The sequence below is a fragment of the Antrostomus carolinensis genome, unplaced genomic scaffold, assembly GCF_000700745.2.
Source record: "Antrostomus carolinensis isolate BGI_N321 unplaced genomic scaffold, ASM70074v2 scaffold19325, whole genome shotgun sequence".
Classification (NCBI taxonomy): Eukaryota; Metazoa; Chordata; class Aves; order Caprimulgiformes; family Caprimulgidae; genus Antrostomus; species Antrostomus carolinensis.
The window spans coordinates 24,090-50,820 of NW_010318691.1; the positions used below are offsets into that span (position 1 = coordinate 24,090).

At 45.2% G+C, this 26,731-nt stretch overlaps 1 protein-coding gene across 1 annotated transcript in view; it reads right to left on the bottom strand.

The window, feature by feature from the left end:
• The window catches only part of PACS2 (phosphofurin acidic cluster sorting protein 2), a 48,920-nt gene that overhangs the window by 15,675 nt on the left and 6,514 nt on the right, over positions 1-26,731 (bottom strand). The window contains exons 5-19 of the mRNA XM_029085202.1: positions 23,720-23,845; positions 21,313-21,475; positions 20,179-20,252; positions 19,398-19,454; positions 17,055-17,114; positions 15,622-15,779; positions 13,480-13,570; positions 12,707-12,781; positions 11,827-11,948; positions 10,918-11,050; positions 10,098-10,202; positions 8,455-8,561; positions 7,575-7,729; positions 4,088-4,198; positions 1,946-2,054 (exon numbers count right to left, since the gene is read on the bottom strand). Coding sequence (XP_028941035.1) covers positions 1,946-2,054; positions 4,088-4,198; positions 7,575-7,729; positions 8,455-8,561; positions 10,098-10,202; positions 10,918-11,050; positions 11,827-11,948; positions 12,707-12,781; positions 13,480-13,570; positions 15,622-15,779; positions 17,055-17,114; positions 19,398-19,454; positions 20,179-20,252; positions 21,313-21,475; positions 23,720-23,845 — 1,646 coding nt within the window. The remainder of the gene's footprint in view (positions 1-1,945; positions 2,055-4,087; positions 4,199-7,574; positions 7,730-8,454; positions 8,562-10,097; positions 10,203-10,917; positions 11,051-11,826; positions 11,949-12,706; positions 12,782-13,479; positions 13,571-15,621; positions 15,780-17,054; positions 17,115-19,397; positions 19,455-20,178; positions 20,253-21,312; positions 21,476-23,719; positions 23,846-26,731) is intronic.

Genomic DNA, 26,731 nt, shown 5'->3' on the forward strand with positions numbered 1-26,731 from the left:
AGGAACCTAAAAGGAACTGATACCTTATGGTAAAATCAAAATGAAAACTCTTTTTCCTTTTCAGAAAGCATCCAAAGAAAAAAATAAATATGTTATTATACTTACAACAAAGTGATGTGCTCATTTAGATAGTGCTAGCAGAAACACAATTTCTGTGTTGTCTTTCACCACACCCTCCCTAAATTCCTGACAATGACAGAGAGCTGCATTTCTAAAGAAAGCCACATCACTCCATGGGAGAGCTTGTTCCTCTAACCCACTCTCCAGTTTGCTCAAGGGGTACCTAACTGAAAGTAGAAGTTACTTTAAAGTGGACACAACAAAGACATTAAGAGACTACAGGCTATGCCACAAGTCTGACTAAAAGTCTCAGTGATCTCTCTTCCAAGTAATCTCCTGTACAGTTTGAGCCTGATTTAAACCTCCCAACAGCTTCAGGCATGGCTGATGCCATGAGACCACATCCAAAGGGTCTAAAACCCAAAATGGATCAGATCAGCTCGGTAAAGAGGCCACATGCACTGCTGGTAGGGTTAAATGCATGTATTACTGAAGTACATGTCAGATGTTTTTCAACAAACTGACTTTATTGGGCACATTAGAAACTCAAGTGTTAATGACAAAAATGAACTTGTAACAGAAGGGGGAAAGCAGTGGAGATCAGTGCAGAACCCAGCAACTGAAGGGTGCAGAGAAAGAACAAGGCAGCCATCCGGAGTTCACACTGCACTAGGGGTGTCTGATCTCTGTATTTGTAACTAATGTTACATCTTCACACCAAAAATAAAATAAACCATTGAAGCCAAGAGCTTCCAGTACTCTGTGGCTCTCCAAATGTCACCTTTATCAGGTTAACATTACAGAAGTTCACAATTATATGAAGAGAGGGCACCTTTTTAACGGACTAGTCAGTCTGGAAATATTTTCCCTAAGAGAGCATGAAGAATAGATTAAATTTTACTGCACCATTTCTGCAAAGTAATGTAGAGCAGACACAGGAATAGAAAAGCAATGCACAATGAGCATTTACAAATAAGAAGGGAAAAAACCCACACCTTTAATCCCTCCCAGTTCTTATGCAAAGGAGGTACCAATGAGGGATGTAACGGACCAACAACAACAGATCACATATAATATGGGAAGGGTAGTAATTAATGATTAACATAATCCATGCTTCACAGGAGATTGCTAGTCGAGAAAAAATCATGAGGCAAGTGTCTGTCCTGCTCTGAGAAATTACTGGGATGTGCAGGAGTTGTAGTGTCATTATTCTCCTCTGTGCCTCAGAAACAATGCATCTCTACCCTTCAGTGACAGACCCTCTTCTTCCTGGACCACAGCCACATGAGGTTCTGCATACTTCTGAATCATGTTTTCAGACCTCAATCCTCCCTCCTACAAGCTGCTTCTCCCTTAAGAGAAGTTTCAATAAAACCTGGTGGATGACAGCCCTCCCCAGCAGGAGTTCTGGTAGCCTGCAACTCCCAATCAACAACCTCTGCTATTTAAACTCCAAAACCAAAGGGTTTCAGTTCCCTTAACTCTGGTGCAAAAAGGCCAGGTCTCAAGGAAGATACTTCAGTGGGGGGAACACCAGAGTCCAGACTTACATACCTAAGGTCTCTGTGGCAGGGGAGAGGTCTCCATGGTAAGAGATCTCTGGAATCTAAGCAGTTATAATCTGTCCAACCCCAGTTCTACCCAGTCTCCACTTCCCCAGACCTCTCAGATCTTCAGAGAAATCACTGCACTTAAAGGAACCACACTGTTGTGGATTCGCTGTTATCTAAGTGGGACACATCACTGGACAGAGGGTACAGTAAAGTTCCCAAGATATTTGCAGTTTCCAGTGATTTTAAGACTGCTGGCACACAAGATGAAAAAAGCACTTCACTTTCAACCTGATGCTCACTCTGGAAAGTCAGTTATTAGGTTAGGGACATACCTCTTCTGCTTGTACGTCAGCATCGCTTCAGCAATGGGCAACTGGTGTGCACAGTTTGCCCCTGCTATATACTGCGTTATCCGGGAGACAACATCAGGAGCTTCTGGAACTGCAATAGAACAAAGACAGAAAATAAACTAAGTGACTTCTCAGACCATCACCAGCACTGTCTTCCATTCGCTCAGCCATGCAGCTGACGGTACCCAGCCAGCTGCATTTGAACTGCATCTTCCAAAGGAAGCTCTGCAGCCTAGGAGCACTGTAAAGCTGTCAACCCAAAACCAAACATCCTACAAGAGCACCAAGGTAAAAGAATTAGGAATGTGCACGAGATACACAGACATCTGTACACAGCATTGTTGACTGAAGTATGACTTATATTTGTTCAAATGCTTTTCTTTGAAAATGTGTACCTGCTCAGAGTCAGCTTTAGATTCTTGACTGTGGTATCTGAAGAAAGTGCCTTAGCCATCTCTCCCAGTGCCCTGGCAAGTTGCTCTGCTCTCACCAGCATTTGAGTTACCTGATTCCGTAACAAACTCATGGCCTTGCTGAGTGAAAAGACCGAGAGCCACGCAAGGGTAGGAAGAGCAAAGACCACATGTACAGCAGCAAGTATGCTTCAAGTTTGTGAGACTGATTCAAGTGGACAGGAAGACATTTCCTAAATGCCTGCCATATTTCTTTGGTTTCAAGCAGTGAGCCTCAACTGTGAGATCAAGGGGATGCAAGGTACCTTCACCAGGCATTTTTAATACCTTAATGGGCACTTTAACCCAGTGTTTCTTACAACAGTTACTTGAACAGTGACTGTGAAGAGCTATAATTCTTTGCCAGAGCTGCTTATGCCAACATGGGGTTTCTGTGCAGTTCTCACTGCACAGATGAAAATGGAGAATCTACAAGGCCTAGACTGCACAAAAATGAGGCTGCATTTTCCTCATAGCATGCAGGCAAATAAATAAGGGGTGCAACATAAAACCTACTAAAGAACAGATATGGCTCTCAAGCTGGATTTCTACAGTTTATGAAGTACTCCTCACCCAGACACAAAAATCAAATCTGCGTTGACATCTCTCTGCATTTTCAAGCGCAACAAGGAATTAAAACCATCTGGTTCCAGACATCTGTTCTTCCACAAGCTTAGAGCAAGGAAAAGCATAGGTTGGGTGGCACACTAGGAGATCTCTCCTGCTCCAAGCAAGGCTAACTTCACCTCCAGAACAGGCTGCCCAGGGCCTCCTCCAGCCAAGTTCCCATCTGCTGGAAAAGGTTCCCAACAATCCCCTGCAAAGAGGTCTCTCTTTCCTCCTCACAGCTAGAGGACTTCCAGGAGCATCCTGGGAGCCTCAGGCACTCTCTGAAGTTCCAACAGGAGAACCAAACTGCACCTCCCCACCCTCATGGTGCTTTGAAAACCCAAGGTTTCCTGCTAGTGAAATTTCTGTATGGGATACACTGCCACGACATGTCTCAAGCCTTCACGTAGCCCTAAATGTCAGATGCAAATCCTACTTTGTCCTGTTTCTTTCCATTCTTGAAGGAACGGACGGAAAAAATGTAAGCATTACTATTTTAAGCAAATCAGTACTTTAACACACAGTAAGGCTTTATCCTGGCCTAGAACAGACTCAGATTAGAGCAGGAACTTGTTGATCTGACCTAGGGCAGCTCCCACATGCTACAACACTGGTGAAGAACAAAATTCTTCTTGAATGAAAAAGATCCTGCCAGCAGATCTCAGAAATATCAAGGTCATTCTCACACACAACTAATAGAAGTTAATCTTCCCAGAGTTTCCAGTTTTCAAAATGTTTTAGGCTGGACAGTTTTTGAAGGGCCAAAGAAAGCAATGTACTAAACCTGGTAATGACACCTCCACATCAAAGAACAAAGCAGAGAGCAAGGCAAAATGAGAGTGACTCAGAGGCAGCTAGTGCCTCTGGGAGCCAACAACTGTTTGCAAACCACCACACGGAGGACATACAAAGGTCAGCATCTGAAAAGGGAATGTGGTGGAGCGAGGAGAAAAGAGGAACAAAAACATTTGTCTGCTTCCTCTTGTATTTACTTGACCTTTGCTAAAATTACTCATTCAAGCCTCTTATCCCACACAGGCCAGACACAGACACATGGTCTTACCAGTGGTCTGTGCTTCAAGTTTGTTGAACAGATCTCTCCAGGCTAGATCTTGGAAGAAGTTGTTGTATCTATAATCTACAGACCCCAGATACTTGGCCACTGGATGAGAGCCTAAGAAAGAAAGGAAAACATAACAGTTGTTCTTCCCAGCACTGAACACAGGTGTGTTTACCTGTAAGGAATTAAATTCCAAAATCAAAACTACACTAGACACCCCAGCAATGAATTTCTTCAAATATAACCAAGTAAATTAGTCAGCTTATCTCTACAAGAACATGCAAATAAAATTCCCAGCAGAGACTGCTTCAACACCACTGATATCTTTCAGTGAAATCACCCCTTTCCCCCCCGCCAAATTACATTTTAAAAGGCCAAAGAAAACAGGACTGGGAAACTGCTGAGGAAATAAATGATCTGGAAGACACAAAGGCCCTACAGCTCTCCATCTCACTCTCTCAGTTTTGCAAGTGGCTTTCCCAGCAGCTCTTCCTGCCCACAGGCTGCGCCGCAGCCAGGTCACCTCTGCCAAGAGGAGTCAGACCTCTTCCTCCAAACACCATGTGTACACCAGGGCTGTTTTGCAATACCGAGAAGAGGCAATTGTGCCTAACCAGGAAAAACAACCCAGGGAGGCTCGTTTAATTGGCAGAGAAGGTCTGTAAGTTCAATAAATAGGCTGTAAAGACAGAGGCGGAGTCCAAGGATTACAGTCCCCAGTGAATGCTGGCGTATGCATCAGGTCCCTGCTTGCCCTTATGGCTTCTCTATGAGTATGGGAAGACCTGCTTGCGGAAAGCTTGTGTGTCCAGCCTCCAGCTTGCAGTCCTGGATGGATATATGACTTCATACTTAATACTGAGCAGAAGAGGGAGGGCATTTTCTGCTCTGGGAGGTGGTAAAAATTTGACACCTTCATTTTAGGCCACATGTGTCCCCAAAAGACAACTCTCTTGCAACTACTTCTCCAGTCTTCCAACATAGGAGAAAAGGTGGGCAAGAACTGCACTTTCCAGTCACCGCATTTCAGTCATTACAATCAGCCATGAAGTGTCCTCAAAGTTCCTCCTAATCAGCTTATTTTTATCCTTGCTGCATACTGAATTCTCACATCAAGCCACGCTTCCAGAAACTGCAACAGCTGAGTCATCAGCTGGTAACTGGTAACCTGACAACTCCTTCCAAGGAGACCCCAGTTGCTTAACTAGACTCACCATCCTCCAGGAAAGGTCATGGTGGAAAAATCCCACTGTCTTTTCTCAGTCCTCCAAACCACTGCTAATTTCCAGACTTCCAGGAAAGGTTCAAGCAGAAGGTCTCCCTGACCTCCCCTCAGTGTCATTAGAGTCTGGGGCCTAAGTTCGTTCCTGGATCATCCAGATCATGGCTACTTTCAGGCCCATCATTTCTCTTGCATTGGAGTTTTAAACAGTGCACGTGGATCAGCTCTGCACCATGCACTGGAGAAGCAACAGCTTTCCCAACGTGCTGGGAAAACACATTGCACATGGCAGATGCAGTGGAAACAAATACTAAACATGAGGTCTTCCAAGAAGCTCTATCCATAGGAGCTAAATGAAATACTAAAACACCCCAAAGAGCCAAAATACCCCCCCCACACACACACACACACCATTTTTTTCTATTTTGTTTGCCTCTTTTCATTTGTTTACACAGTTTTGGACACCAAAGGAGTCTTTCAGCCATAGTATCAGAAGCATGAAGCAGGACTGTATCTCCCAGTACAGATGCTTACAGACACTAAGCACTTCTCATCGTTAACAAACCACCACAGGTTGACTCTTCTGTCGCGTTGCAGCCTGTAGTTGTGGACTAAGAAGGTAAAACCATCTTAGAAAAGACTCTACCACTCCTACTTCGATGATGCTGCTAACAGCAGAAAGTCTTTTTCTTTAAGACGTTTATGGCACAGTTACAGTTCTGTCTTTGGTGCTTTTTCAATTGTCAGAAAAGAGAGGTTGCTCCTCAATCACTTTAATGAACTGCCAGAAAGCTGGCCAGAAATAAGCACTTGATCCGATCAGGAAATACTGCAGACTTCTATGGGAAAGGGTCTGTTAGAGAAGTTTCTATATTTAAAATACATTTTTAAGGCATTCACAGTTCTGAAGCAGTTCCGTTATCAAAGTGCTTTGTTCTTTCTTTTTTTTTTTTCCTTTTAATTACCAAATAAAGTTTTAATATTAAAAAAACAACCCAAAAACACACTAGCTAAATCTTGTGTTTCACTTTCAGAGAGAAATTATTTTCATATGATTAAAGACTGCAGGACAGAAAACTCTTCTTCTGAGGCCAGCAGACAGTCAGCATGCGAGGACCAAAGTCCTCAGTCACAGAGACTCTCATTCAAAGCACATTTAACCCTGCAGAAATATTTTTTGTGTGTTTCTACCCCCTAAAGGGCTCTCTCCTCTTCCTGCCAACCACTTTGGAAACTAAATGCCTTCCTTACAGAATGATCCAGCTCTCTTCTGCCTTCTTCATTTAACTTCTGCAAATCCCACCACTGAATTGACAGCCTAACCCCACTGTTCATGGCCAGCAGCTTCTGACTCCTACAGCAAATGCCATCAGCTGGTTCCAAACCTAAAAGACCAGGAAACATTGAGAAAAAGTGCTTTTCAAGTTTTCTGTTGCCTACATCATTTAAGTGCCTGTTCACATAAGCCAAGCCTCAGACTAGACCAGCTGCTGTTATCACACCCTTACAACACCAACATTGCCCAGATGCCCCTGCCCACAAGCATCAGTGACCACTTGGCTTCCCAGGCCTCTCCCCTACACCATTCCTTGTATTTCTCACTACAACAGACCCCTAATGGCATTATCAGCCCACTCCACTTGCATAGACACAAGGGATCCAAGCTGGGTTACCTTCCAGTCAGGCAGGCTTGTTGAGCTGTTGGAAGGGCAGAGAAAAGGTGCAGGAAAACTGAGAGAAAAACCCAAGGAGAACAGCACATAAAGGAAAAGTCAAAAGACACGTGTAATTTGAATAATTTAAACTCTCAGCAGTTTCAGAGCCTTTAAAAAATTAAGCCTCCTCCTTAAAAATTTTCTGTGTCAGCCTCAGAGAGGCCAGAAGAGTTATCGCTTTGGGAAACACAGTGCCCAGTGAATTGAAGCTTTCAGCCAGGGAAAAAGCTTCCAGAACATTATACAACATGGTATGCATTCACCATACCATGATAAAAAGATATCCAAGAGCCTCCCTGTATGGGGAGAAAGTACTCAACCCCTTGCTTCAGATGAAAGGTTTACAAGCAGGCTCTGGCATCAAGAACATAAAGATCAAATTCACTCACGCAAGAGCAGCAACACAAGCATTACACAGTACCATGACAGCACGACATTTGCCTCATTTAACAGCCATACACCTAGACAAAGCTCCCAGGAGGGCTTCTCCTGAGGGCACACATCACATTTAACCCGTTCATCTTTCCATGAAGAAAAATCATTCCTTATTTACCTAGAGGGATGATCAAAAATCTCATGTAGCCGAGCCAGTCTGGGGTTTTGTGAGACAGCTGCTCTACAAAGAGCCTCAATACAGCACTGAGGTAATTCTGGGCTCCGGCCACTGCAATTTTAATTGGGTTTGGAGGTTGTGAATTGCAGTTACAGCTAGACAGAAAAAGAGGGAACATATTCATAATCATGCTTCCAACCAGCTATTTCAGAACAAGTGGAAAAAAAAAATAAAATAAAAAGAATTGGTTAATAACAACCAGGGCAGAAGAGAGCTCATTCAATACACAAGGCAGTATCACAGTGATTACCAGCTGCTTAAAACATTATTAATGAAATGCAACACTGTTCAGTACTTTCTTAATTGGTCTTCTTGCTTCTTCTTTCGCACATTTTGAGAATCTAAAGGTCTGGACTCAGCTATCTAGGTTAGGATCTATCTACTGCAATTAACTGCTGTGTCAGAGAACACAGTCAGGTACCCACAGCCATCTGTAGGTACCTAGGGATGTCTTGAGGAATTACTAGGGGGCAGGGAGAAAGAACTATTTAAAAACCTATCTATTAGCTTTGCATGCTTTACTGGTTATTAGATCTGACCTATGAGGCAGCCTCCAAAGCACAGTCTTTTAAAATCAGCAATGTCAACGAAAAGAGACTTGTATCCCCACACATGGCAGAAGAGCAACAACTTTTCAGGGCTGGCGAGTGCTGAAGAGCCACACAATTCTGATTTCAGGAAAGCAGACTGGGGAGAAGTATTGGAAGGGAGAAATATTTTTCAGCTATTGGATGGAAAACTCCCTAGGCACTGGGACACAGGAGTCAAGAGGCTTTTAGAGCTGAGACTTAACAAACACTGCAAGCAAGTGAGAACTTACTATCTCTGTATCCTGGAGACAATAGTGCTGAAAGCTGCCTGAATATCAGCTGAGGAGCACGTGCAGACCACTGGCAAGGTATGCTTTTGCAAGACATCTGATAGGTACTGAGGAGAGAACAGAACATGTTATGGTCCTTTTTTTGGTATAGTTTGTCACAGGAAGAAAATCTGCCTCCCCCAGCCTCCCAGGTATTCTCACACCCCAAGCACAGGCACTCTACCTATGTCCAATTTGTAGGTGATACAGTTGTTTCCCAAATAACTCATCCTTGTGCATCAGCCAAAGGAAAACTATTCCTCTAGAAAAAAAACTGAAACACTGCACCTTCTTGACAAACACCAACACTATATTCAAACCACAGCATTTCTGGCAATGACAGCTCTAGAATAGCAGGGGTTTTATGGATGCAAGAGTAGGGCAGCAGCAGAAGGCCATCTGCCTAGCAGACAGCACTGGGTAAGAGCAGATGCTCTTCACCTGCTTCTGGAACTGCAGTTGCAGCTCTCTGATTTCAAAAGGACAAACAAATGCAGTGTTCTGCACACCCTCGAGCACTAAAAAAAAGGGAAGGGTGCTACTACCACACATATTCCTCATGACAGACTGTCTCCCCTCCATGCAGCTAAAAGAAAACAAGTTAACTCACACCTCAGCTATACACGGACATAACACTGATGAGACTCGGCAATTATCTCACACTTTCAAACTCTGCACTGCTAATCCACACTTCCCAGCCAGTGCCATCTTCACCTCCTCTGATACTGCATGCACAAGCTGCTAAAACTGCTGGGAGAAGACCTACAAGACTTCTTAGCCATCTCTAGAAGGTATTTCTCCATCTTCCAAGTATAGAGAAACTGGAACCAGTAGCTTAGCTGGTATTTTTTATTTCAGACACTGAGACCACAGGTCTTCCAGAAGCAGAAAGTCAAACCAGATGACAAAACTCCACAACCCTGACACAAGTTCTACAAGCAACAGCGACTCACTACACATTTACAAGGTTTCTTCCATATACATTTCATTACTTTGTCAGACTGAAATTCCAAAAGGAGCAAAGTTTATTCCAAACTCCCACCCAAATCCATAACAAACCACCCCATGTAGCCAGCATAAGAAAGCACTGCTCAGGATTCTTCTTAACACAACTATCACTCACTCAGAAGAGAGGGGATGACACACCTGCAGTCAGGAATCACAAGTGTGCATGCAAGGCAATAGAGCAGCCCTGAAATATTTTCTCCTGTGATCACCATCTGTGCCCACAAATCCCAGCCTAAACCACAGGTCACTCCTCCCTGCTTCCTCTGTCCCAGCCTACCACAGCCAAGAAGTAGGCTCCTGAGTGGAAAGGTCTAGCCACTCCCAGTGTGCTAACCAGAAGGGATGGCATTTCTTAGTACAGGAAAAACCTCTGGGGAAGGGCTCAGGTGGCAAAGCCTTACAAGATCCACAGCATCTCTCAGTGAGATGAAATCCAATCGGTAAGCACTGAATGCTGCCAGCTCCCGTGCACCACCACTGCTCTTCTAACCAAGCAGCAGAACCTACTGGGTTAGTGGCAGAGCTCAAGGCCTGTCCATTCCTGAGGAGGAACAGTGAAGGAGATCTTTGCTTCAGGTAACGTCTCCTGCCTTTACCTGGCCTTGCCAATCAGAAGTATTGACAAGAATAATGTTTTCCGGCAGCTGGTCATCGGAAACCAGGATGTGATTTAGTTGGTCATATACCGTTTTCCTGGGGATCTGGAAATAAAGACAAAGAGAAGAGAACAGCAGGAGATGTCAGCTCTAATCCTCAAGCCACCAGCTCCAGCTCTTGCATTCATGACAGGTAGCTGTGCATGGCTGGCCAGTGCTCGGTCACCTCATCCACAAAGGCACGCTAGCAGCTGCGCTGGCTGCTGGGACTGACACCATCTTCTCAGTACTATTCTGCAGGCCCCTCTATCAGCCACTGTGGTTTTGTCAGCCACTACTCCTTCTGCCACACACTTTTCTTTATGTCACTTTATACCAACTAACAGCAGCTCAAGGAATTTTGGATTCATAGAAGCCAGCAACAGTCTCCTTCAAGGAAGGAATTACCCGAGTCCAACAGCTAACAAAAACATGGCAGAGACGCTCTGCACAAGTCAGTCCCTTTTTGCAATTCCTAGCAATTTGCCTTATTTCAAAGGAGTAATTCCTCAACACATCCCTATTCCTTTCTCAGCATAACAATCTGTTCCAGTGTTTTCCATTTATGGCTGGCTGACAAAGCAACAAGCTGGCAAAACCCAGCAGACTGGATGGAAGGAACAGCATCAGCCAAGCCATAAGTTCTCTCCTTCCTGCAGCCACAGGGCCCATTTTATTTCCAACAGGGACAGCACTTGAACCACATGAAAGGGACCACATAAGACAGCTGAAGAAGAGGAAAAGCTATGAGTAGCTGGAGAGACAGCAATCTTTTTCACACCTGTAAGGGGTGCCGGGTGTCTGGAGAACGTTCATTGTCCAGACTGTTCGCTCTCTCGTTCTGTGGCCTCACTGGCTGCCTCTCCTTCAAAGAGGTGCTCCTTCCCCGACGTCCCGTCTGCTTCCCTTCAGACCTGCTAGAGAGATGTGCTTGTATGCCAGAGCTGGCTCATACCTGAGTGAGATCCATCCCCCAAATCCCAGATTACCCATCTGGCAACCTCAACAATGTGAATACAGGCACCGGGGAATCGTGTATGTAGATTGGAGCTAGCCTGAGACCTGCCAATTCTGCTTCTGACAGCGCTGAGCACACAGTTCAGCTACAGAGCACGTTCCCAGGAGTCCCAGGGAGGCTTCCACAGCCCATTTAAGACCCACACCACCACCCTGCTATTGCTTCACCAGCACAATAGGATCCAGCCATGCAAACTGCAGTCACACACCCAAAAGCAGCGCAGAAATACCTTTCAAAAGAACATCTATTTGCTTGGAAATAACCAGAGAAACTATACGGTGGGGTTGCTGAAGCCCACATTCACTACCCTATTTGGGAAAGTTTAACAGGACATAAGTTAGATTTGACAATCACCTTCAAAGCCAAAATCTGCATCAGATGCTGACTTAACAACAGTATCTTTGAGCAAGCAGCTCCAGAGTTTTATAAAAACTTCCTTGGATGGGAAGCGGGCACAACACAGGAGACAGGAGCAACCTCAGAGCAATGTTGCCCTTCTGGGTTCTGAGCATTCATCTATCAAGTGCTCAAGACCCATCATTTGATTGCCTGAACACAAGGAGGGTCTCCTTGCAGCCAATGGCTTAAGGCTGTCCTGAACAAACACTATCAGGCTGTCCATGACTTCCCGAGCAGCCCTGCAGCAGGCGCAGTGCTGGGTCACCGCTCTACCTGGTGGACGGGATAATGAGGGATTCAGTCTTAGTGATCTTCCCGCTGGGTGGGAGCTTCTCCACAAACACATCTGGTGTGGGAAGTTCCGTTTCCTGGGCCTCGGTTTGCTGGTTAGACTCCTGCAAAAACACAGGGAACAGAGTCATCAGACACAAACCCTCCCCTCTGTCTCACTGCCACAAGGGCTGGCAGGAGGCACCCCAGCTTGGCTCTGGCTGGGGCACATCCAGCCTGCCTCTTCCAGACATGCTACTCGCTGCCAAAACAGAGACACCAATCCTGGCCATCTGGGGCTACCAGTTCCTAGCTCTGCCTCACAAAGGAGCTGGAGATAGGAAAGGTGCTCAGATATGCTATTTGGAATAGGCAGTCTTCCAGCTCAAAGCCAGGGACATGCCTCCAATGCAACACAGATTAATTCAGCTTACCCAAACGAACTAGCAGAGAAAAAGAGATATAGGAGAAGTGTTACAAACTGCATGTGCCCAGCTGAGCTACTTGAGCTTTGGGCTTTTTAGCCAGGACCAGTTTGATTTCTGCCAATTCAGCGTGAAGTAATACTTCTGCCTGATAAGAGAACAGCCCTGAGAATACTTTTCAGGACAATACACATGCTCTGTAGCGTGCTCTGGGCCAGCCTTCCTCAACCCAAGAGAAAGGCTGTTCAAACAGAAGGCATTTCAGTTTCAAAAGGCTGAAAGACAAAAACCTCTAACAACTAAGGTCAGGAGGAGAGCTCAGCATTACCTTCACTGCAGCTAATGTTCTCTACTTGTGTTTCACATGCAACTATATGAACAGACACATGCCACAATGTAGTTCACAGATGACACCCAAACTGCCAGGACAAATGTTAACAAGCGAGTTTTCAACTTACATAAGAGACAGTGTCAGAAAGACTGTCGCCTGCATGTTTGGTTCCAAGACTCTTTGTCTTTTCAGGCACTTCTACCTGCTTGAAAGGAAAAACATCATTAGGAGGTGGGGCACCAGCACAGTTTCAGCCATGCTCTCTGGATCAGGCTGTTGCAAAGACACACATCACTTGCAGCTGATGGGCAATAGACAGAAGAGGCAAGGAAGTGTTCTGGAATAGGGCTGATATGTTCTGCATCTAATATGTCCACCCACGAAGGGATGGAAAAGTGGGTGAGCTTCCCCTCAGTGTTCGCTCCCCGCCACTATGGAAAGTATCCCAACAACAGAAAGGTAAAGCTTCCTCCAAACAATGCCAAGGAGTCCTTAAAACTTCCAGGTAACATCTCCCATCCTGGCTGTCATTGGAAGTACACGGGAATCTGGAGCTATTCATACTGTTAGGAAGTATTCTATCTGAATCTGAAAAGAACCACTTGAGGTAATGTGATATTTGCTTTAAAAAAAGCAACCAACCGAAAAAAAAAACCCCAAAACCAAACCCACATGTTTTCTCAGCAGAAAATCCATGTGTGTGCATCCAAGTATTTGAAAGAGATCAGAGAGGGTGTTTTAATTTACACATGCAAATAGAGACAGTGTAGACATTAAGGCCAAACATGGCAGTTCAATACCATTTGGCCACAGCACTTTAATTTCAAAGGGAATGTAGATGGGTAGAGGAAATCTTGAAACTTCTGTACTAACTGCAGATAATCTTGAAACATGACTTACAGGACTTGATGGCTCTCTCTGGCTCCTGATGCTGTGGATGCTACCAATTTCTGTCTGAGAACTGGAGTGTGAAAGTCCTTCAAAATAAGGTCTGAATAAAGAAAGCAAAAGCCATTTCTTATTATCAAAAAGAGTAACAGAAAGTCTAACATGTTCACAGCAAAGCAAAACAACTGTTCCCAGGGTGTCTTATGGCTCCCCGATGGTTTCAGTAAAATTTATAGGCAACTTCTGAAAGGAAGGGGAGGTCTCCAGGACAGCAGGAGAAGCCAGAAAGTCCAGGGTCCCCTCACACTAACTGACCTCCACTTAAAAGATCCAACATGTCACCTGTCACACATACAACTATACATTTACAAAGTTCTTACTAGGAATGCTTGCACGCTCTCACACCACACCCCAAACAGCAGCTTTTGTTTCCATAAAATCTGGGGTGGGCACATGGGTCCAGCATTTTCCCCAGAGCAGAACAGAACGCACATTCACCCCACACAAGCAGTTATGTCCTCACTGCCCCAAGCACCAGGTGCAGAGTTTCACACCGCTGTTCTTGTTTCAGCTTTGCAAATGCTGATTGAACTGCATGCCAATCCAGACAGGGTCCAGCTCTTGACTGAAAGACAGCAAGTAGAGTTACTGCCTCCTGATGATATTCTGCTTCTGTGGGTAAGTGAGTCTGGGTGCTAATATGCATTTTACTTCCAGCTTGCATCTAGATTTGGCTGCCAGCCCTAGGATCCAATTACGCATTTGCTCAATAAGATCAGGTAGTGCATACAATCAGATTGGGCTTCCACAGAAAAAGGCAGCTCATCACAGCAGGCTACAAGACTCAATTACAATTTAAGGAACTGATTTTTTTTTTGTTGCAGGAAAACCTGCCTAGAATCATCAGCATTTATCACATCCCTTTCAAGATATGAACACAAGAACCGGATGCAGCAAGGTACAAAGTGTCTCTCTAGAACCAAATGGACACATTCTCACTCCAGCAATATTCCATCAATCCCATATCCCAGAACAGTTAGCTCTTCAGCTCCATTGAACAGGACATGAGCTCTCAGTGGGTGCAGTACAACATTCTGGCTTGTTTCAAAGCAGGTGTTTACTTCCAAATCCCTTCAAGGTAGGGCCTACCACCTATCAATATATTGGGTCAAGCTCCAAATGCCTTTATAAGCCATCAGCCCCTTCACTTACCACTGCTGCCTTAGTCTATCCTTGACTACTTCTAGCTCACTGATAGGGAATAAGTCACTCCAGACTCAGAATCTATTCTTAGCCCAACTAGGTTATTCTACATGAATTAGGATATTATGACACATGGTAATTAGCTGGCATTTAGCAGATACTGTACTGACCAACTGCAGCAGTAGGAGTTGTCACAACACCGAAGGCCTGAGCATGTCACCACAACCCAGTCAGCAGTCTGAGCACAGCTCTAACAGTCTCATGTTTTCAGTCTTTATTCAGGCAGGGACGTACACAGCTCTGTTAGCTCAGGGTTCTGCATCTGCTTGAGACCCTGCGCCAGCGATCCCAAGCTCAGCTGCACAGTGCTGCGATAGCCCAGATGTCAGTGCCCACAAAAGCTGGTTCAGAACAGGCTTGTGTGTACCTACGTGTGCTGCAGTCAGTCCCCTCAGGCCCTGAGGAACTCCTTTGTTCCCTGCAGCTCTGCTTCCTTAATCCCTGCAAAGACCCTCTTTCCACATAGCGCCTTATCAGTTTTTCCAGAAAGACAGTCTGCCTTGTCCATCCCTGTCTCTACTTCTGCAGCTTCCAACCACGTCTCCTTCTGCCTTAGCACAGATTTCCTGGCTGTTTCTACCACCTCTTCAGAACACCTGTGTACAGTTTAACTCTGCTGCCTGCCTGTCAGCAATTCCTACCCCTGTGCTCAGGTGTCAGAGCATCTGCAAAGGGAACAAGGAAGAAGTGAGACTGAAGGGAAGTCAGACCCTCTCACGCTACCCCCAGCTCACAAGCAGTCATTCATGTTGCAACAACACACACTAGGGCTTCAACACCAGGTCAAGAGGGGAAAAACCCAGGATGGAGGGGTGAGAATAGAAACATCTAATCTGTGCTGACACTGTACATGGTTCCTCTCTGGCCCAGCATCAGCTGCCCCACACTTACTTTAACTTTGGCTTTGGAGTGCTCAAAACACTGTCATCATCCTCCATTTCTGGCCCACTGTCACTGGGGTTCTCTATATCCAGTGTATCATACAGAAGGTCCAAATCCTCCTCCACCTCTGGAACGTGCTCTGCCGGGTCCTGCTCTGAATCCAGAACCTATACACAGGACAAAAGCAGGTATCACTGATCCTGCTATGAGTCAGGCTGATCCCATGTCACACGAGCTCCCCTGAGGACCACAGCACACCAGTCTTGGGACTAAGATTCTGCTTCTAGTGCAAGGATACTATATCCAACAGAAACAGTAACTATATGAGAAGTGCTTGTTTTGGGTCAAGCTTGTCAGGATGTGGTTAAGCAGGAGTTACCTATTGGACTAAGCATCCACAAAAAAGCTATTAACCATAGATTATGTCCATTATTCAATCCCATTCTATAAACAAAGCTTTAAAAAGGCTCCTAATGGTTTTGTTAGAACAAGACAGAAAGGCAGTACCCCCAACAGTGTGATGTGTCTTGGATTTTACAGAAAAAGTTGCCGTGACACCTCTGGATTTGATACCCAAACAGGCAGAAATGACAGAAACGTCCACAGGAGGCGCCTGAGACCTGGACAAGGATCAGCTGCCACCCACACACAAAGCCAAAGAGAACAGATAACTCCCACAAAACTTCCACGGGTTGCTTCACACATACACCAGAGTAAGCAGGCAGCCGTGCACAGTTCAGAGCTCACTTTTTGAACGGCAGCTCCAGAAAAGCAGAAGCTCAGCTGGCTTAGACCTCAGCTATGGGTGCTGACTCTGCTGAGCTAACCTGGGAAGAACAGCAAAGCTAACAGGACTATTTAGAAGCATGAGGAGTTACTCACTCTTTACCAATAAGCCACAAAATCAGCACAAGGCCATACAGCCAGCTGAGGTGTTAACTGTTTTTATATTAGCTACTTAACATTACACAGGTTCCTTGGGTTCTGGTTCTCTTTCATTTTCAGCTCTGACCAGCCAGCTGACTCTCCTGTGGATCTGCATTCCCTATCCAAGTTTCTCATGTCTTGCCTGGCTGTTTTAGTAAAACGATCGATCAGGCTGGGATTTAACTTCACAAGCAATATACACCATAGACTACTTGCCTTTGAAAGGGTCAAAGATTATTTCAAAGCAGTCTGCAAAACGAATGGGTACACACATGGTTGCCAAAATCTGGTTTTGATAAAACTCAATCTAGAAAACGTTTGATGATATTTTAAAGTTGGCCCTCAAGCCTCCATGCGAGGCCAGGGTGTAAGGAAAGGTCACATCCACTGCAGACTTGAAAACAAAATGAAGGGAACTAGGAGGAAATAAGAGAGTGTTTCTGAAGACTAAAGCAAGATGCACCAAGCAGAGGGCAACACACAAGACAGGAAGGCTTACAGAATGAATTACTTACCTCGTCAGACACTTTGAACCTCTTCAGCAGTGCCACAACCTTCTGTTTGAAGTTTTGTTGCTGCAAGTCAAAGACACTTTTACATAAGTAAAGTGAACTGTTTTTTCCCCAGTCTCCAAGAAGCTGAGACACATCTCACACTGGTGCTCTAGCTGCTGCTTCAAATCAAGTAACTCCTGGCAACACAAACCAGGTCTCTGGTGTTCTCATATTGAAATCAGCTTTTCCAAACCTATGATACTTTCTCTCCTGCAGTACAACAAACCAGGTCCCACTCCACCAAGCATTAGAAACCTTCTGGCCCTGACAGACGGCACACCACTCTTGGTTGGATAACCAATTCTTTTATCTGCCATATCACCTCCTGTTTGCTAAATTTCTGGCAAACATTTGACAGTCAACTTTACTGATTCTTAACAAGGGTGAGCCAACACAGGCATCTACCAACTGACCCAAAGTACAAATGTGCTTTCTACCAACAAAGCATTATTTTTTTCTTGGAGCTTGCAGTTCATCCTGGCAGGCTCATTTATTTGACTAGCAGCACTGCAGAAAAGCTGTGGGGCTTGTCCTTAGCACTTGCTTATCAGAAAAATAGCAGGCACCAAGTCCAAAACAACACAAGCCAAACTGCTGCACTTCTTTCAGGTTTACCTGCCCCCAAGAGCTCTGTCTCTCTTGCAGGACCAAACAGCTGAGATGTGCCACGAGTTGCCCAGCCCTTCAGTATGTCACTGATCAACCCAATATGCACACTGTGAAGAAAAGGAAGATGAGAAGGGCCTAGCTGCGTGTGCTGGTACAGAGCATTTGAGGCAGCATCCCTGTGTTAGGAGGAAAGGGAGGAGAAAATGGTCAGCACCAGGCCACTCTTCAGCGAAGGAATTTGCCCATCTGCTGGCTCTCCTGCATCTCACTTGAGCTCTTCCAAGTCTAATTGTCTGGTCCCACTCTGGCCTCAGACACTTCACACTGCCCCATGCCTACAAACCTAGCTCTTTACCTCTGAACTCAAATCCTGCAAGCTGCAACCACCTTCTAGAGAGCTAAAATTTAGGTCAAAACCTCAAAAAAGACTCTCCAAAAGACTACCCTATTTCTGTCCCCAATGCACTTGTGAGGCCAAGATGCTCTCCCAACAGAGAGTTTTTCTCTGGCTCAGGATGCCAAGGAAAACCGTCCATCACACAGACAGATCATCTTGGATCAGCACAGCAGTCTGTGGAGGGAGGACACAGCATACGGTAGCTAATGTGACATGGCAAGAGCTGTTCACTGGCCTGAATGGTCTGACAGTCAGCAGACAGAAGACCTGTTGGGTTTGGAGTCAGATGATGTCAACTGGTAGCACCAAACCCAGTTTTGCACCAGCCCCACATCATCAATCTAATGGTCAGGGCTAGAAAGATGTTATTCTTACTATGAGGAAGTTGCTTATTTAACAACCAAGTGGTGTATTTTGTCCTGACTGGTCACTGACACCTGAAAACAATAGTAAGGACACCAAGGATATGAACTAGCATGCTCCTAGTCTCATACAGAGGGTCCTTTTAGTGGCAGATTCGGGTCAAAACAGGGTTTATTTCACACATTATCAAAAAATGGATTTCAGAAAGCATCACAGGAGGTACAGTGATCTCTAAACTTACTCCTGAGTCCAAGCAAGAAAACCTAGTCCATCCTGGTGGTTTCAAGTTGTCATCACAGATGTGCACAAACACTTGTGTAAGCAGAAAGCTGCATTATGGTGTGGTCAAGCACAAGTCACTGCTCCACACAGAAGTGCAGCTTTGCAGGTATATGCATGCTTGCTGTGAGAGGAGGGATAGCTGCGTGCCACTTGCCAAACCCTTCAATATCCAGCTACTTCTTTTGCCTCAGCAACACGTGCACCACCTCAGGTTTATCTGTCAATCTCCAGCCCCTGACTGAGCTACTTAACTTTCTTTTGATACCTTCCCACTGGCCTCTCCCATGCAGAACACAATCAGAGGAGCTTCTCTTCATTTAAAGCTACTTTCAAGACTTACATGAGAGTGGCTTACACTGGCTTCTTCACGGGGAAGAATTTCACACACTCACACGATTTTTGGAGCTCCTTAACCTTGCAGCCAAAGGACACTCAAGACAGCACATACACAAACCTTGGACAGCCCCACTCCCTGAACTGGCTGCTTCTGCTAGTTCTTCACATGCTGTGACCATGTCCCCAACCTCCCTGCTGGGCCAGCATGTCTGCAACTGCTGCTCCCATAAGCCACATGCACTCCACATCCTGGCCAAACCCCGTCAGTGTTAGTAAAACTAATTTCCACCGACCCTGGTTATGGACGTCGTTCTTACTATCGATCTCCGCTGCTTCTTGGGCTTCCCCAGCTCGTACTCATCATCATCCAAATCCTGCACAGAAAGAGGATTCCTGTGTTACCTTTGTGATTTGGGGACACATGAGCATTTAAGTGCTAAAAATGTTCTCTCTATGAAGATGAACCTGCTGCTCCCTCTTCCAGGCTTTCAGCATTTGCCTTAATTGCAGTTATGATGGCAGAGGAAAAAAGGAAGTGAACCAGGTCTGCAGAGAGACAGGAATAACAGCCTGGAGAAGCAAAACAGCCCTAGCTCTACATTCAAGGAACAAAGGTAGTCACAGCCCCATATTTCAGTGGGTTCCTTCCTCAGTACCCTCCAAGAGGTGGAATGCAAATAAGATCCAAACTCTAAAGCATCTCACATCTAGCCAGACAGTTCTCCATAGGGACCTATTTTGCAGAAAACATTGAAGACTAAAGACTGACTCAGGCCCCACTGGCCCTATAATTACAGCTGGGGGTCCAGTTGGGCTCTTTGCATCCATTCAGCATTACAGAAGCAATCAACTGCTGCCTTGACCATTAAGCAGAGAAACACACAAGGATGTTAATGTTTTAGTGTTTAAAGGGAGCTCAAGTTCAAACACATGAACAGATAAATCACAGCATGGTGGAAGAAATGTGTTATAATGCAGGTCTTCTCCCACTGCAGGTAAATACTTGGTGACAGTCTCACACTGTCATGGTTTAGTTAAAGAAATAGGCCTAGTTTCAAGCATGAGCTTCACAGGGAGAAGCCATGCCCTAAACAGTACCTGGCCCTGTACGGCATCATCACTGGCCTCCTGCTCAGAAGAGAAGCTCTCGTACTCCTCCTCGGAATAGTTGTCTGAAAGGGAAGGAAAGAGGGGAGAGATCCTGTGAAACTCCTTTAAGGTCAGGGGACAGTCTCATCTGAGGAGCATAGAAGGCCAACTAACAGTCACACATCAAGAAAGGAGGCACAGAAGGAGATGCCTGCTAATTTATCTTCTATCTGTGCTAGAACCAGTGAGAGGGGAACTGCCTGGAGGTAAGGAACAAGGAGAAACACTTCTAATAGGAAGGAAGGACCAGCACACAGACAAGGCTCCTTGAAATACCACCCCCTTTTACCCTGGAAAAAAACACCTTGTAAACAGCAGCAAGTAAAGAGGTTTCTCCACAAGGGAAATTACTTTTCCCCCTAACATGGGCATAACTGGCTCAAAGGAGCAAGTAAGATGTGCCCGGATAGTCTAAATCCTTTGCCAAAATGACACTTCAGGTGAGCTGCCCGGCCTTAGGCAACCACATACAAGCAGCTGCGTGCACTACCTTCAACAGGTCACTCTTCTAGCAGTGAGCACAAGGCTGGTACCAAATAAAAAGACTGTCACAAGTGAAAACCCAGTGCATTATTTTTCCCCCCCATACGGTGTACAACGCCATGGATCTGCACTCATTAAACCAGGCCATAGTCCACAGGAAAACATTTTGCAGGTCTCATCTAAGTTAATGAGATTTACTGTAGAATACTCAAAGGAAAAAGAATTTGGAAGAGTAGCTTAAACGTGAATCTCCTGAAGACAACATTTAGTCAGCTGAGAAGCTACAGGTTCTCAACACACTCACCAATAATGCTGGAAGAGCACTGGTGAGAACACAAGTTAACCCTTGCTGCATGGCTCAAGCCTGCTGTGATATGCAGGAGAAGCTTTGACAATTCAATCCCTCACTCCTGTCACACTCCCTGCTTACGCAGCAACAGGTTTGCAAAGTGAGTTTTCTTTGCATTAATCAGTTATAGACACGGCATCTTGTGCAAACCAGTTCCCATTTGTTCCAGGAAGCATCTAAGCCCAGGTGGGGTTTAACTCCAGCTAGTTCAGGAAGATATTGGTCCTCAGAGCATGTGGTTGTACCCTTACCTGTAGACTTGATTTTCTGGCTGGCCTGCATAGTGCTGTCTTCATGGTCAATTGGCTGACTCGACAAGGAGAAGATCCAGATTTCTGCTACCTTCACTGCAGCCTCTTTGATGTTGCTGAAAAGGCTCAGAACCTGGCCACCTTCTGTTGGGTGCTGCATGACCTGGGACAAAAATTAGGCAGTATAAATCTGCATTTAAATGTATTAAACTTGAATCATTTCCATACTACAAGAGTTATTTAATAGAGTTACTCCACATTTCCAAGTACAGAAGAAAACCAACAACCTGCAACTGCAGGAGCCACTTGCAGGCAATCCACAATGCTATTTATTTGACTACTAATGGAAGTGAACGAAGGAAAGAAAAAGTGTTCTGAGCTTGACAGTTGATTAACTCATCCTTGAAGCACAATACGTGACTGCTTCATTACTACGTATTTGCTTCCATACCACAGTACTGATTTGAATTATCAAGTTACCAATCTTCTGAACATCTAATTAAGGAACTTAATTCTGTGTTGAAGCACAGCAGAAGAGCCAGTAAAGGCAAAAATTCTTGGTGAGATACAGATGCAAAGTGATTTCTTAAAGCAAAAATCCCTTCTCCAGAGAGCTGGCATCTGAATCTCAGAGGAGCTGGCCACTCCAGAATTATGAAACAGTAGGTCATGAAAAACAAGATGACTGTGGAGGCAGAGGGATACCTCAGTGTGGGTTTCTCCTTCCTTTGCCACTCACAGCTCACAGGGCTCTCCCCAGAACCTAAGACTTACGTTCTTCTCTCGCCCCACTGGAGTCAGCAAGTGCTTCCCCATGCCTGCACCTCAGCTTTCTAACACACCAGGCTGCTGTCAGCTCCTCACATGGCTTTAAAAAGACCTGCGTTGATGAGGAACATACACATCCTGCTCTTAAACTCTGCTCAGATTCACAATTCTAATTCATTGCTTTGTTTCAACAGCTAAGAGATTTATATATATATATATTTTAAGAAACATTTCAGTGCTGTTTAGGGGTTATTATACACTAAACTGCAAAGGGGAGGGGGTGGGGCTTACAAAATTTGTTTTTCTGAAGTCTTCAATTTGAGAAATATTCCAAATGAGCTGGAGAGCAACTATTTTCTAACACAGTGAACCTTTGAAAATTTTTGACCTTCTAACCTCAGTCAGCTGACATGACAAAGAGACAGAAGAAAAACCACACGCAGCAGCAGCAGCAGCAAATGCCCAGTGCTTGGAAGTTCACTGATGGGTCTAATTAATGGGCCCACATGTTGTCTGCCTTACAGCAGTATTTAATTTTTAGTTCTTCAACAAATCAAACAGTACAGGAAAAATGTTAGCTACAACACCACAAATCAGAATTTTGCCAATTCAAATGGGGAGTTCACCATTTACTGCAAGTCTCGGGGAAGCTGAACTCACACACAAGTAGTCCTTATAATTAATTACTGCATACAGTAATAACTCACCACTGCATAACACTAGCTTAGTTTGGATGGAAATTATTTGTTGACAGAATGCAGGCTGATGAAAAATACTGGTGTTAAGCTCAACCTGCTACTGCTACGCCCATCTCTAAACACTCAGAAACTGCAGAGATTAAACAGGGCATGAAATAATGAAGCATGGAGCTAAGCCACTCAAAAAGCCTTAGTGAATAATTTATCCGTACTTGATTCCAGCATTAATTTTCAGATGTAAATCAGAAAATTTTATCATTCACCTCATGAGTAGAACTCCACCCAAATTACCAACAGCCACAAAATCAGAATTGCAAAGGGTGTTTCAAGCAAAATGAGAGAAACTACTTCATCCTGAACTCTCATAGCATGGCACAGAGAAGCACAGTAAACTTTGCTTTAACACCTCTTAGGGCTGGAGGGCTTACCTGAGTGACCCAATTGTTCTGCACTTATGAAACAACAAAACGTTTCACATTTAAGACTGACCCGAGATAAAAGCATGCCTAAGTTCAACTGAACCAAATACACTGCAACTTCTGCTGTTCCTTACAGTAAACTTGATACAAAAGAATATATTTACTAGTTTTAAACTTATGCTGAAGCGTCCTGAATGCAAAGGGGCCAGCACTGTATTTAGGTGAAATGATCTGGACCCTTCAACTCCAAAAAAACCACTGAACAACAAAATCCTCAGAAGGCAATAAGCTAGCCTTGTGAAAGCTTTAGCTCTCAAGATACTATTCAGAAAACATCTAGTATTATTACCCAGTAGTACAATCTGTTTAAAATATTGCCCTGTGAATACTGATTACAGTTATTAGGACAGCTATATGAAATCCTGCCAGGAACTTCTCAGTGAGGAAAGTGAGAACATTGGGTTTAAAGAGAAGGGAAAATGTCTACCTTAGTAAACAGAGATCAGGTCAAATGCTGCTCACCTCAGCCATGTTGATAGATCCCACAGCCAGAGTCTTGTAGCCTAAAATGGTTCGGTTCTTGTACCGCTTCCGCCGCTGCAGCATGATCTGAAGCTTGTTGCCTTCTCTCTTCAAGAAGTGAGGGTACTGCGGTTGGAAATACAACGGAAAAGTTAACGATGTCTCTTGACATTATCTTGCAAGCTGCCTGCTTCACAAATAAACTCCACTCCTAGGGATTAACCCAGGGCTTTTGGAAGTACCTACAGCTACTCATGCCCAGTGTATGATCCTTCATTATCCCAAGGAAGCCTTCACCTCTGCCAGAATAGCTCCGCTCTGGGCTTTTGTTTCCCCAGCCAAGAATACTGAAAACACAATCCAAGGGCACAGAGAACTGTTCAGTCTGGGAAGGGCTGAGCCCAAGCCTGGTTCCAGAGAGACAAGGAGCCTCCAGGAGATACTTCCCCCAACAGCTAAATGGAGGCTGCCCAGAACTGGAGCCCCAGAGGTGCTGCCCCTGCACAAACAGCAGGCAGCATGCAGTGGGAGGGACAGCCACGGACCCAGGACACGGCCTTCTCTCCAGCACACAAACACTTCTCAGTGCTTGATCCTCTAATGCACACTTTTAAGAACCTAATGTGCTCTGAACAGCAGGTGAAGAGAGGCACAGCTATGAAGAGGCCAAGGATTTGTTGATGCCTATTTTGCTAAAGCGCAGAGACCTACATGGTCACACAATGACTCTCTCCAGGGTGATGCCATCTCCTTCACGCACGTGGCTCTTGCAACTGTCAATGTTTTCCAGCATTGATACACTCAAACTTCCATTGCTCCAAGAGGACGATTTTATGTAGTTAAGTCGAGAAAAATCCTGTTCTATTGCCAAGCTATGTTGCAAAGACATAAATCTTTCCAAGGCATGTTCCATACAAGAAAATACATTTGTTTATGTATCACCCAAAAAACTCCCCCAGAACAGAGAGGCTGTGAAGTCAAGCAGAGACTATTAGGGGAAGAGGGGGGCTAACCATGCTACCTCAGCTTGGCCAGCTTACCTGCACAGCATGTTAGTGCAGTCAAGCCCTGCCTCCTGCCAGAGCACAGGCAGTCCCCAGGGCCCAGCTCACCAGCTGTGGGAGGAAGAAGCCGTGCAATGGAAGGACAATCTTCAAGAAAAGATACAGCAGCCACTTGACCAGGTATCTGAGTCTCATCTTGATGAGAGGGGTGAATGGGACACATGTTCCAAATACACAAAATACACAGCAGTAACCAACCTGCAGACAGGAGAACCTAACTGCAGGGGTTTCAGACAGGATATTCCCAAGTGAAGGATGCTTTCTTTTTTTTCCCTCCTCTCCTTGGGACACTGTGAAAATAATTTCCTGCCTATCAAAAGGTTTGATAAATACAAACGCTGAGTGCCAGCAGAAACACCGAGATATTAATTTGCAGTCCAGAGCAATCCTGACTGCTATGCAGAGAGCTGGGAGCAGTGGCCACACAAACAAGTAGAATACTAATTAACTGATTACTCTGCAAGGGCAAGATCTACTGTGCATTGCACAAGGAAGCAGCCCTGTGGAAGAGAGGAACAGCAGTCCACCTCATTAAAAGACAATCTCAAAACACACCTACATCCAGACACAAACGGAGCCTGTGACTTTACAGATGTGCAATGTCCCTAAACAAGGATGGAAGAAAGTTATTGGCAGGAAGAGGCAGGAGGGACTCAAAAAGCCAGAGGCATTTTTTGCATTCAAATCTACCATCTCCCTGCCTCTGGGGCCCTTCCACATGTGGGAAGGTCAACAGGCGAGAGGGCCTCCTTGCTTTCAGCCCAAGGCACTTGGCCACACCAAGGCTGCTTAAGTACGAGACTGCAACTAAAGTCCAAAGTCCCACTTGGTCCCAGGTCAGCTTGAATTCAAAGTGTACAAATTTTCAGGGATTAAACTGGACAGCTCAAGTCCATACACGTGAAGGTTTCTGTTTTTCAGAGGTGTGCTGCCCGGCCACCTCTGATGAGCAATCACAGAGATGATAAAAGAAAGGTGCAGAGACACTCGGGTCACTCAGCTCCTCAGTGAAAAGCAAGGGCCTCCAAAAGAAAGGCTGACCCATTTTCATAGCACAGACAAGCTATTTTTAACACCAGCCACAGCTTATCGACTCTACAGAACGATTTCAACCAAAACTTTTCAGTAATTGTCAGTCCATGACTGAGATGGGAAGGGAAAACAGTTTGGCTCAAAACATTTGAAAACAAGACTTTCAGAGGAAGCACCAAGCACTCCAAGGCACTTCTGAGGGGTGAGAAGAGGAGGCCATCACACACACCAGGACAGCAAGAGTCAGGGCAAGACATTCTTTCTGAATCCCCAGTGATGCGATTCCTTCCATCTGGAAAAGTTTATTAGATGAAACTCAGGAATTAAGTGCTCCAGGGAGCTGTGATGATGTGCTTGGAACAACTGGAGAATTTCACTTGACCCAGTGAAACCCACGGAGGGTCAGGAGAATCAGTCATTCCAGCAGTAAGAGTGATGGTAGATCATCTGCTAGAAAGGCTATTGTTGGTCTAGCCCCAGCTAGCAAGGTGAAGCAGGATCAGACACACCACTAGCTCCAGTTTTACCCCAACTGTGTAATACAGCAACAGGAAACTCCTCCCTTCTGGTTGAGTGGAGGTCTGCCAGACAACAGGCTGCTTGCTATTATGCCAGCCAGCACCCTCACCCTCCTAGCTTAGCTCTGACAAGGAAACTCTCTGTGCAAAGGACAAGAATTTCACCTGGGAGAAGCAGCTGGGAAGGTGGTGACTGTGAAGATATGAGGAGCTGCAAATCCAGACAGCTAGCACAAGGCAAGGCACACAGTCTGAAGAGTTGACAGTGTGATACGGAGATACTAGCTGCTCCAGGACACTGGGACCTGCTGGTGCTGTGACATCCACATGCTTTTACTTTGTGGCCCATCACCACTGTCAATTATACCCCAGGCACTAAATTCAGACTTTATCTGGCT